This window comes from Chiloscyllium plagiosum, unplaced genomic scaffold (assembly GCF_037043375.1).
Source record: "Chiloscyllium plagiosum isolate Xiang-an unplaced genomic scaffold, Cpla_swu_hap1 HiC_scaffold_9, whole genome shotgun sequence".
NCBI lineage: Eukaryota > Metazoa > Chordata > Chondrichthyes > Orectolobiformes > Hemiscylliidae > Chiloscyllium > Chiloscyllium plagiosum.
This window is the reverse complement of record NW_028270147.1, coordinates 33571557-33583808: the sequence shown is the minus strand read 5'-3', so window position 1 is coordinate 33583808 and position 12252 is coordinate 33571557. Positions and strand designations below refer to the sequence as shown.

General features: G+C 39.0%; 1 protein-coding gene across 1 annotated transcript in view; it reads left to right on the top strand.

The window, feature by feature from the left end:
• The window catches only part of LOC122554712 (fatty-acid amide hydrolase 1-like), a 69469-nt gene extending 58582 nt beyond the window's left edge, over nucleotides 1-10887 (top strand). Inside the window, exons 13-17 of the mRNA XM_087990317.1 lie at nucleotides 28-71; nucleotides 2949-2988; nucleotides 4901-5009; nucleotides 8116-8261; nucleotides 10723-10887. Coding sequence (XP_087846443.1) covers nucleotides 28-71; nucleotides 2949-2988; nucleotides 4901-5009; nucleotides 8116-8261; nucleotides 10723-10887 — 504 coding nt within the window. The remainder of the gene's footprint in view (nucleotides 1-27; nucleotides 72-2948; nucleotides 2989-4900; nucleotides 5010-8115; nucleotides 8262-10722) is intronic.
• Nucleotides 10888-12252: the final 1365 nt, after the last annotated feature.

The window sequence follows — 12252 nt, the reverse complement described above, 5'->3', positions numbered from 1 at the left end:
TGTCCTTTCATAATTCTTATTTCCTAGAGTCCGAGAATTGCTGCTAGTTTCAAAGCAATGACTAGAATAAGGTGAGTAATGAATTATAAAAAGGAATGAAAAGTATTTTTATATATTTTAATAAAAATGATGGTTATCTCTTTCGTGGCTAAAGCTGATCATTCATAAATCATATTGCAGAATAAGTTTGAGAAGATAACATTCTCTGAAGAACAAACTGTACAAGTAAACTTCAAAAACATTTAACAACCAAAACAGAATTTTGATTAAGTGACTGGGAAAAGATTTGACAAATGGGATATAATGTGGAAAAATGTGAAAATGTCTATTTTAGCAGGAAGAATAAAATAAGTATATTATCTAAATGGTGAAAAGTTACAGAACTCTAAAATGCAGATGGATATGGATGTCTCTGTATAAATTATAAAAGGTCAGTATACAGGGACGGCAAATAGTTAGGAAAGCTAAGAAAATGTAATAATTTATTATGAGGGAAATTGATTACGAAATCATGGGGTTACATTTTAGTTATATAGGGCGCTGGCAAAACCACATTTGAAGTACTCAGCATAATATTGGTCACTTAATTTAAGGAAAGATGTAAATGCATTGGAAATGGTTCAGAGAAGGGTTACTGGACTAATACCTAGAATAAGTGCATTTTGGTATGAGCAAAGGTTGGACAGGTGAGTCTAATATCTGCTAGAGTTTAGAAAACTAAGATGAGACTTGATTGACACATTTGAAATCTTGAGAGGTGAGGAGAAAATGTTTCCTCTTATATGCAAGAATGTAGTATTAGAGATCACAATTGTAAAAATCAGGGCTTGCTCATTTAAAACTGAATGACATGACTTTTTTCTCTTCAAGGGCTGTGTGGCTTTGGAGTTCTCTTCCTGAAAAGATTGTGGAAGCAGTCATAGAGTCATAGAGACAGCATGGAAACAGACCCTTCGGTCCAACCCATCCATGCCGACCAGATATCCCAACCCAATCTAATCCCACCTGCCAGCACCCGGTCCATATCCCTCCAAACCCTTCCTATTCATATACCCATCCAAATGCCTTTTAAATGTTGCAATTGTAGCAACCTCCACCACTTCCTCTGGCAGCTCATTCCATACACGTACCACCCTCTGTGTGAAAAAGTTGCTCCTTAAGTCTCTTTTATATCTTTCCCCTCTCACCCTAAACCTATGTCCTCTGGACTCCCTGACCCCAGGGAAAAGACTTTGTCTATTTATCCTATCCATGACCCTCATAATTTTGCAAACCTCTATAAGGTCACCCCTCAGCCTCTGACGGTCCAGGGAAAACAACCCCAGCCTGTTCAGCATCTCCCTATAGCTCAAATCCTCCAACCTTGGCAACATCCTTGTAAATCTTTTCTGAACCCTTTCAAGTTTCACAACATCTTTCCGATAGGAAGTATGGCAGAGGTGGAGAGGTTCTTGCTAAGCAAGGGACAAAAGGGTTATCAAGGGTAGGTGGAATTGCAAATTTGAGGTTACAAACAGATCAGCCATCATCTTATTGAATAGTGGAGCAAGTTTGAGGAGATGAATGGTCTATTACTGTTTGTACATTTGTAAATTATGGTACCACAGATTGGAGACATAAAGCATTATTTGAAGGCACTGTGTTTTGAATTTAACCACATGCTGTCTTGGGTAGGTCTCCCTATAGCAACCTGACAACACACTAGAAAATTCTGCACTCCTCCAATTCTGACCACTTTTGTATCAAACCTCTTCCTACTTCCCACCACTGGTGTTCATGTCTTCAGCTGCATAAACCATAGTCATAGCAATTGCTTTCCTCTAGCAATCCAAACTAAAATTAGAACATGTTTGTGAGTAGATCAATCAACTTCTGTGAGTAGAGAAGGCAGGGTCAACAATTAATGACTTTTGAAGAATAAATGGCTGTCGGCATTATTTCTTTAGATCTTGGACACCTATACTTTCTTTGTACTGAGGCATCATAACTAATAACATCAACATTTATAACAGAGAAAAATAAATTTAATGAAAATTTCTCAGGACAACGCTTTGAAAATTGAAAATGCTGTGGACATTTCTTTTGATCTAAATAGAGCAATTTGGTTTTTAAAAGTTCATCATCTGTGAGTCTTCTGGCCTAGCATCCATTGATGGAGGATGTGAAAGGATTAATTTGCAAAATGGCTTCATTCAGAATATTTGGCAGATGGTCAGGGAGAGTTGAACCTCTGAACTGTACTCTTTGACACTCACTCCTGCCTGAACCACATGGAAGTGATGCAAACATCTGCAGTTAGGAGTGGAAAATTGAGGGTGGTGTGGATGAGGAGGTGAGAAGACTTGCCACTATCATAGACTACCAAAAGGATCAGCAAAAATTGTCACCCTTTTGGGGGTCACAGAGACTGAGCATGTCCAATATATTCCTGATTCGGAGATGCCGGAGTTGGACTGGGCTTACACCCCAATATATTCCTATAAGTGCAAGAGAAGCAACACATAAGCTTGCCTGGGCCTTCTAATGGCCATGAAGTTACTGGCTTCTGTAGGTAAGTCTGAGATCATGCAGCTCTTAATCAGTGATAGATATAATGGCATCATATGGCGACATTTACAATTTAATAAGATTCCTGATCTCTGAAGTCTTATGTACCTGAATTAAGTTAAATTTAGGTGGTAGGGTTTAGGAACACGTCAATAATAGCCCCACTTATCTTTTGTTTTCATCTCAGCATCTTAACCTATCCACCTCCATAAGAATTCATTCCTGATGAGGGGCTTACGCCCGAAATGTCGATTTTCCTGCTCCTTGGATGCTGCCTGACCTGCTGTGCTTTTCCAAAAGAACTGCCATAGGAGGAGGCTTAAAATCAGCACATTGTATTTTGATTCAGAAGAAAATGTTTCTATCTCACCTTTAGTCTTCTTATTTGTATATTTTCACAGATCGGTTAAGGACCTATGGAAGCTCCACTATGCTGCAATGGTAAGATAAGATATTGCTGTGAGACATATTTGTTTCTTAAGCAAGCAACGACATGATTTTTCAATAACAATATTAATTTTTAAAATTTACTTTAAGCAACTTGCATTAAAATAAAACTTGCATTAAAATTCATTTGTGGGATGTGGGATGTGTGTGTTGCTGGTGCAGTCACCACTTATTGCCCATTCCTAATTGTTCTTGATAAAGTGATGGTGAGCTGCATTCTTGAATTATTGCGGTCCATGTGGTGTAGGGATACACACAGAGTTACTACGAAGGCCATTTCGGGATCGTCGACTCAGTTACAATGAAGGAATAGTATGTAGCTCCAAGTTAGGATGGTGTTTGGCTTGAATAGGAACATGCCTGTGTTGGTGTTCTGATGTATCTGCTGCCCTTGACGTTTTAGATATTAGAGGTTATGGGTTTCATAGGTGCTGTCTAAGGAACTTTGGTGAGTTGTTGCAGTGCAGCTTGCAGATGGTACACTCTACTGACATTGTACATTCATGGTAGAGGAGTTGAATATTATAGATATCACATGAGCTGCCAGTGAAGTGGTCTACATTGTCTTGGGATATTGGTGAATTTCTTGAGTGCTGCATTTCATCTAAGCAAGTGGAAACCATTTCATCACAATCCTTACTTGTGGCTTTTGTGTGGTTGACATCTCTGAGGAGTCAGGAGGTTACTCACTGCAAAATAATTCCTCATCTCTGATCTACTTTTTAGCCAGAATATTGATATAGCCAGTCAAGTTCTAGTCAAGTGTAAACCCCCAGGATGTTGATAACAGAGGATTCAACAATGGTAATGTCACTGAATGTCAAGATGCGATGATTAGATTTTTCTTGTTGGAGATGGTCATTGTCTCGCACTTTTGTGACATGAGTGTTACTTGCCACTTGTCAGTCTGTGCCTGCATATTATCCAAATCTTGCTACATATGGACATGGATTGCTTCAGTTTTCCTGTGTTGTACTTAACTTGGAAAACATCTGTTTTGGTATCTTTGGTGCTGCTCTAGGTCTCTTTTCTACACTCTTTATTGAACTAGGGTTGATCTCCTGGCTTGATGGTAATGGTAGAATGGGGAAATGTTGAGCATGAGATTGCAGATTGTAGTTGCCAATGGCCCTTTGTTCATGGATTGAGTTGCTAGATCTGTTTGAAATATTGTTGATTTCTTCACAACAATGTTGTGACAGACCCAGTCTAGCAGCAATGTCCTTTAAGACTTAGTCAGGTCAGTCAGAAGCTTTGAGTGACTCTTGGCAATGGACATGGAGATCCCCATGCAGAGAACATTCTGTTCCCTTGTCATCTGAGTGCCTACCTGAACATGGAGAGGTATGTATTCATCAGTCAATAGGGGCAGTGATAATGGTTATCAGCAGCATGTTTCCTTGCCCATATTTGACCTGATGGAATGAAACTTGCGTGACTCTAGAGTCAATGTTGAGAACTCTTTCTTAATTGCGTCATTGTGCCGGACCCCTCTTCTGTTGGCTTTGTCTTTTTGGTGGAGCAGGATATACCCAGGGATGTGATGATGGTGTCTGGGTTCTTGTGTGTAACAATGACTCAATCAGCCAACAATAAACATATTTCTATCTCTCAGATTATTTCTGAGGGAAGTGAAACTTCCTTGTTCTCAAGATAGCAACCTTGCTGAATAATACTTAATGTTAAGTGACTTCTGGTTTTTAATGTACAGAATTGACACTGACCTTACAGCATAAGGAATCAGCCTCTTTAAATGAGTGTCCCCATACTCTGTAGTTATGTCCCTAGTTCAAGATTTCATACTCAGGCAGCTCAGTTCTCAAACAGTTACCTCCAATGTCTTGAGAAGTTAATTTCAGAATTAACTGGTACCTTTATTGAGGTCGCATTCTTGTATTTTGTGTAGGCCTACCGTGATGAGTATTTGAATGCATGGAGAAAGAACAACATTGAAGTCCTACTCTGTCCATCAATAGGTCCTGCTTTTAAACTTGGGTGTGGTGGAAAACTGTCAGGTAGGGAACAAGTTGGGATTTTCTACTTCATAATCAAGTCCATGTTTGTACCAGATGTACCATTGAATTAACTCAGAGTTAAATCAGATTAAGCACACAATTAAGCAATAGACAGTCGTATTTTTGTTTATTCTTTCATTGAATGTGGCATTACAGGCAAGGCCAATATTTTTTCCCTGAAGCTAATTGCCCTTGAATCAATTGATTTATTATTTCAGAGGCCAATTAATAGTCCAACCACATTGCTGGGGGTCTGGAGTCACATATAGACCAGACCAGGTAAGGCCAGCAGATTTCCTTTCCATCAAGAACAGAGAGCCAAATGGGTTTTTATAACAATTAATTGTATTTGCCATGGACACCATTACTGAGACTAGCCTTATTAATTCCTGAATATTATAACTATGAAACCTTATCCTCCGGAACCTCTGGAATACTAGTTAGTATGACATTATCACTGTGCCACCACAGCCCCATAAATATGTCATTGGGGAATTTAAGATGTCAGCACAATTCTGAGTTGGCGTTTTGTTTGCCACCTCAACTGCATGAACTGACGGAAAATAACAGGTCACCAAAGAAAGACAAGTTATGCTTTTCATTAAGGTGTAAAGAATTCACAAATAGAATATCATGTGTTTACGTCATGGCCGAGGAGCTGAGTTAGGATCCTATGGAACTGAATGTTTTCCAAGAGTCCATAGTAATTTCTGTCGCTGTCCAGGCAACACTTCACAAGCCCAGTGTCTTGAATACTCTATAGAACACTTTTATCTTCCTCATTTGCAGACTGACTAATACTTTCAAATCAATTGTTAGATGTTTCATGCAAATGGTTTGTTTTGGGTATCTGGCAAACTTTTAAAGCCAGTTAGAACAGATAGTCCTCAGGAATGTACTAATATCATCTTTAGGAGTCTGTCAATATTTGTAAAATCTTCCCAAAGAGAAAGAAAGCTTGAAAATCACTGATGATCACTGTTTTGTCTGCTCTTATATCAAACCACATGCTTTCCCATCCAGAAATGCAGCAGCAGTTTTCATATCTATTCTGATAATATCCAACCCAACTTAGCACCAACTCTCATGACCTTTACACACTCTCTAAGTTTTCACACTGTTTATCTGACATGCAGTATTAGGGTGGGAAAGTGGTTCAGTGGTTAGCACTGCTGCCTCACAGTGCCAAAGACCTGTGTTCAATTCTCACCTCAGGTGACTGTCTGTGTGGAGTTTGCACAGTCTCCCTGTGCCTGTGTAGGTTTCCTCTGGGTGCTCTGGTTTCCTCCCATAATCCAAAGATGTGCAGCCCAGGTGAATTGGCCATGCTAAATTGCCCACAGTGCATCAGTCAGAGGTAAATATAGGGTAGAGTAGGGACATGGACCTGGTTGGATTATCCTTTGGAAGGTTGGTGTGGACTTGTTGGGCTGAAGGGCCTGTTTCCATACTGTTCTAATCAATAACAGAAGTTTCCTCCAACAAAATGTTATCTAGATGAAAGCAATGTCTTTTCGATCTTTGCCACAAATTTTATTTATTATCCAGTGACTCCATCCTTCTTCTTGGCAACTGTTTGACATTTGTACAGACCGATCAGTACCTTAGTATTTAATCCAGAGATCAACAATGTAGTTGCATGGTCACTAATTCCATCTATTTCCACTGCTATAATATTGCCAGACCCTGTCACTGCCTTAGTTCAACTCTTCCTGAAACCCTCATCATGCCCTAGTTACCTCAAGACTTGAAAAATCCAATACCCTGCCGGCTGGCCTCTCATCTGAAACTTCACTTTCCAAATCTGAACTCAAACTATGTTCTCTTCGCCCATAACCCACGTGCATGCTGATCTGCACTGACTCCCAGCAAAGGTTTGCTTTCAAAAAACTCATTTTATTTCAAACCTCTCTCTGGCTTTGCCTCTCCTTAATTCTGTAACCTACTTCAGATCTCTGAAATTTGTGTTCTCTTCCAATTCTCGCCTTCTGTTCTTTCTTGATTTTAATCACTTCACCATTCCCGAGGCCCTAAGCTTTAGAATAGTTTCCTAAAACTTCACAATCTCTTTACCTCCATTTAATCCTTGAAGACTCTTTTTAAACCAGATCTCTTTTATCAAGCTTTTGGCCACATGCCCTAATATCTCCTTACATGATTTAGCATGAAAGCTGCTGAGAAGCACACTGAAACATTTTACTAAGTTAATAGAGCCATGTGAACACACATTACTGTTGTTGTTGGACTATTCCCTCATACAGAGCTTTACATTTAATGATGGCAGAATAAGTCGGATAATATTTGAAGGACCAAATGGACAATGTTAATTAACAGACTCTACCCTGGATCCAAGATTTAAGTAGAAAAATAGTGACTTTTATACATAAAATACAGTTACACATCCATTCTGGATGGACAATTTACCTATCACTAACTTTAGTACATGTCACAGTAATTAACTGTCTAATTAGCTATCCTAAATGGCATGAAATGTCCTAATTGATCAGAAGGAACAAGCCATGACTTCAGCACTTTGTCCCGATAGTTATCTAATCAGTGTTCTGGAGCTCACTGAAGATTTGTTTATGAATATCAATAGGGCCCCTGAGTTATAAGTCGAAACAATATGCAAATCCTCCCATGTTATCTCTGGGAGCTCTGTGTACCTCATTGCATTTGATCTCAACAAACCACAGTCTCAGAGTCTTCTTTTCTTCATTACCAGTCAGATTATCAAAGGAGAAAATGTAATTTTATGTGTCTTCCATTCCCTGTGCTAGGACATTACTAATTATGAAAGAATGCAGTGCCTCAATAATTTTCCACACTGTAGCAATTCTGCTTTAACCCCTTACATTCTTACTGTTCTTGTCTTTTATTTTACTTTATTTTACCCTTCATGTTTTTACCATATCAACTCTTACGTTTGTTTAGAAACATGCTCTGTAATACTTGTCCAATTTTCTTGAAAACTACAAGTCAGCAGCATAACTTTCAGATATTATACAAAGTCATTTAATAGAACACCGTATTCTCTATTATACAGAAAGGTTATAAGAAAGACAAAAATATAAAACTACTAATTTTAAAATATTTCCCCCAACAGCTGCATCTAGCTACACAATTATTTTCAGTTTATTAAATTGTCCTGCGGGGGTTGTGCCAGTTACCAAGGTAACAGAAGAGGATGAGGAAGAGCTGCAGCTTTATAAAGGCTATATAAATGATTTCTGGGACAAAGTTTTCAAAAAGGTCAGTAATAAGTAGAGCAGTGTTATGTTGCTTTATAGTACAATTTATGTTCTTTCTGTATTTTTGACATGTAATATCAGGGTTACTCATAGACAGTGATCCATCTTTTTAATGCACAGAATTTCAGCATGTTGCCTAGAAATTCCAAGGCTGCAGTTGCATTGCTGAAAGCTTAATGGGGAGGAACTTTTATGATCTGGCATTTTACAATGATATTGATCCACAAGGTGTGGTACATGGGTCTCAAAGGATCTGAAAGTGTTAGTATTAATCAAATTTGTGGGCACCAACAGCATGATGATATCATGAGGACTTTGTGGAAGGATAAAGTAGGAACTTGTGGGAGACAGACCCAAGGCTAGGTCTGCCCAACAGTGGAACAAAGTGGTTATGGCATGGCTAGGTTTGAAGCCCAGTCATATATATGAACACATGAACCAGCAGCAGGAATATGCCATTCAACCCTTCAGCCTGCTTATCATATCTTATCTGCTTACAACCTCAAACACACATCCCCACCTATCCCTAATAACCTCTTAGCCTCTTGCTTAACAAGGAAAAATCTACCGCTGCCTTAAAAATATTCAAAGACTCTGCTTCCAATTCCTGCTCAGGAAGAGAATTCCAAATAATATTCAGTTCATCTCTGTTTTAAAGTAGCTATCCCTTTTTAAACAGTGACCCAAACTTCCACAAGAGGAAACATCCTTTCCACAGCTACTCTGTTAAGACCCCTCAGGAACACTTTTCCTGTTTTAACAACATTTCCTCTTACTCTTTAAAACTCCAGAGGGGATGCAAAGCTAGTCTGTCCAGCCTGCTCATTCCAGTTATTTGTGAGGTAAACCTTCTCAGAATTGCTTCCAATGCATTTACGTCCAAATGCTCTGAGCATTTACATCCTTCCTTAAATAAGATGACCGATACTATACTGAGTACTTCAGAGGTGGTCTCACCAGAGGTGCTCCTGTATAACTCAAGTACAATCTCCCTAATTTTGTATTCAATCTTCCTCATAATAAATGAAAAAATTCTATTAGCATTCCTAATTACTTGCTGTACCTGCATACTAGCTGTTAGCGATTCATCCACCAGGACACACAAATCCACTTGCATCTTAGAGCTCTGAGATCCATCTCAGTTTAGATAATATGCTTTTTAAAAATTCTTCCTGTCAAAATTGACTATTCACAATTTTCCAAGTTGTTCTTCATTTATAGGCTCTATGCCCATTTAATTACTGTATCGATATCTTTTTATTTGCAGTGTCCTCATGTCCTCATGTGGGCGGCATGGTGGCACAGTGGTTGGCACTGCTGCCTCACAGCATCAGAGATCCGGCTTCAATTCCTGCCTCAGGCAACTGTCTGTGTGGAGTTTGCACATTCTCCCCGTGTCACACTCCTCCGGGTGTTCTGGTTTCCTCCCACTGTCCAAAAAATGTGCAGGTTAGGTGAATTGGCCATGCTAAATTGCCCGTAGTGTTAGGTGAAGGGATAAATGTAGGGGAATGGGTCTGAGTGGGTTGCTCTTTGGAGGGTTGGTGTGGACTTGTTGGGCCGAAGGGCCTGTTTCCACACTGTAAGTAATGTTGCTCTTCAGAGGGTTGGTATGGACTTGTTGGGCTGAAGGGCCTGTTTCCACACTGTAAGTAATCTAATCTAATCTAATCTTCCTCTCAACTTACTTTCCTGCTTATCTTTGTGCAGTCAGCAAACTTATCTTCTACCTTTCATCCAAGTCATTTAGACAAATTGTAAACAGTGATCCATGTGGTACATCTGTCATTCCATCTTGGCAACCAGACAAAAGACATACTTATCCTCCTCTCTGCTTCCTGTTTGCCAGCCTAACTTCTATTCATGTCAATAAGCTTCTCCCTACTCTATGAACATTTAGTTTTAACAATAACCTTGGATATAGCAATTCTGGAAATCTGTGTTCTGTATATACATCTAGCAGTTCATCTTTATCCACAACATGCATAACCCATCCCTTTCACAAAACCATGTTAACTCTGCCTGAATAACTCAAACTTAACTGTATGTCCTTATAAATATAAAAATAGTTTCTAACATTTGCCACATTATATATACTGGCCTGTAGTCTCCTGCTTTCTGTCTCCCTCTTTTCTTGAATAAAGGAGTTACATTTGCTGTCTTCCAATCTAATGGGACCCTCACAGTTGTGGCGAATGTTGGAAATTAAAACTATGAATGACCTCCCCCTAATCTGAAGTCTGATGATCAGATGTACGAAACCTTATTAAGTCACATATAGAAGGTAAAAAATGCAACATTTTGATGATAAGCACATTGACTTCTAGTAATATCTAATTCACTTTGCTGTAACAAATGTCATGGAAGTGGCATGTGTTAAATTAAATGCATGTTTGAGTGGAGAATTTTAACTCCTACCTCAGTATTCTAGTACTGATACTCTTGGTTTACTTGTATTTCAGGGTGTGACAGGCGGTGTTGGTCTCCCTTTATCTGTACAGTGTGTGGCCTTACCCTGGCATGATGAGCTCTGTCTTTGTTTCATGAAGGAGGTGGAAAGACTGGTCAGAAAGAGAAAAGGAACCCTGGAGCCACTGGATCTGAGTCGCCAAAGTATTGATGCATGATGTGCAGTTACTTAAAGATCAAACCAAAGGACAATTTTTAAAAATTAGTCTTACAGTGGAAATGAACTCAATTCATGATCACATTTCTAGTTACAAAGCAGTTCTGCTTTTATGACTATTTCATAAATGATGGTGAGGTAATTATCACCCATCATTGATCCCTTGCTGTCAGTTTTCTAAATGATAATGAAGCACTCAACATTTAAACAAATTATTCTCCAAAACTGAGTAGAAATAAACAGAATAAAAAGAGATTTTCAAGGTGATTGCTAATCATTGTACTGTTGCTTCTTCAAAATGTTAGTGATAGGGCTATTAAATAATTCAGGAGTGTTACAGAAGGATTTTGTTACTGCATTCATACCAATGTGAAAGGTAGGTTTTAAAATAAAACTTTCTAATGTTACTGAAGGGGAGACAAACTTAAAACGTATTCAACAAAGAATTCTCATTTATACAACACTTCTATTTATCACAAAATACAGTCAGTAAATAATTTTTTTGACATATCATATTTCAGGTTGTAGTACAGGAACCATAGCAGCCTATTTTAACAGGAAGCCCCACATTCTGCAATGAGGTGTTCATTAAGGGATAACTACTGGCAGGATACAAAAGAAAACCTCACAATTCTTCTGCTCATACAGCTTCTTCCTCTTAACGTTTATAATTGAAGCCAGGTCTTACCACAGTACCACAGCCTCCACCCTGGGTAGATCTAGGTGGCAGGCCCAGAATCTCATGATATTGACACCAATCTGATCTACACTAGCACTTCACACAGATAACCATTCAGACCCCAAGGAGTCTGAATTGTATTGACTACATACACTTTTATATATGCATTTTACCCTGCAGCAATGCATAGGGAAGGTAGAGGCTCCAATTTTTTTTATCACACGGCTAATTAAGGAGTAATGCCTGCTACTTGCATATGTTGGATGGATTACGATTGATTCTGAATCTGTTTTGTTACATTATGAGCACACAGTCTTTGGCCATCAGGTCTTGGAATGGGACTTAGAACATAAGAACTAAGAGCAGGAGTAGGCAATTCAGCTCCTCCAGCTTGCTCCTCCACTTAGAGTCATAGAGTTAAACAGCATGGAAACAGACCCTTTGGTCTGAACTTGTCCATGTCGAGTAAGTTTCCCTAGTCGCACTTGCTTGCATTTGGCCCATATCTCTCTTAATCTTTCCTTTCATGTACCTACGCAAATATCTACTGCTTTAACTGTACCTGCAGCTATTGTTTCCTTTCCCTGGAGCATCGTAAGTTGAAATGTGACCTTATAGAAGTTTAAAAAATCATGAGGGGTATGGATAGGGCAAACAGTCAAGGGCTTTTCCCAAGGGTAGGGAGTC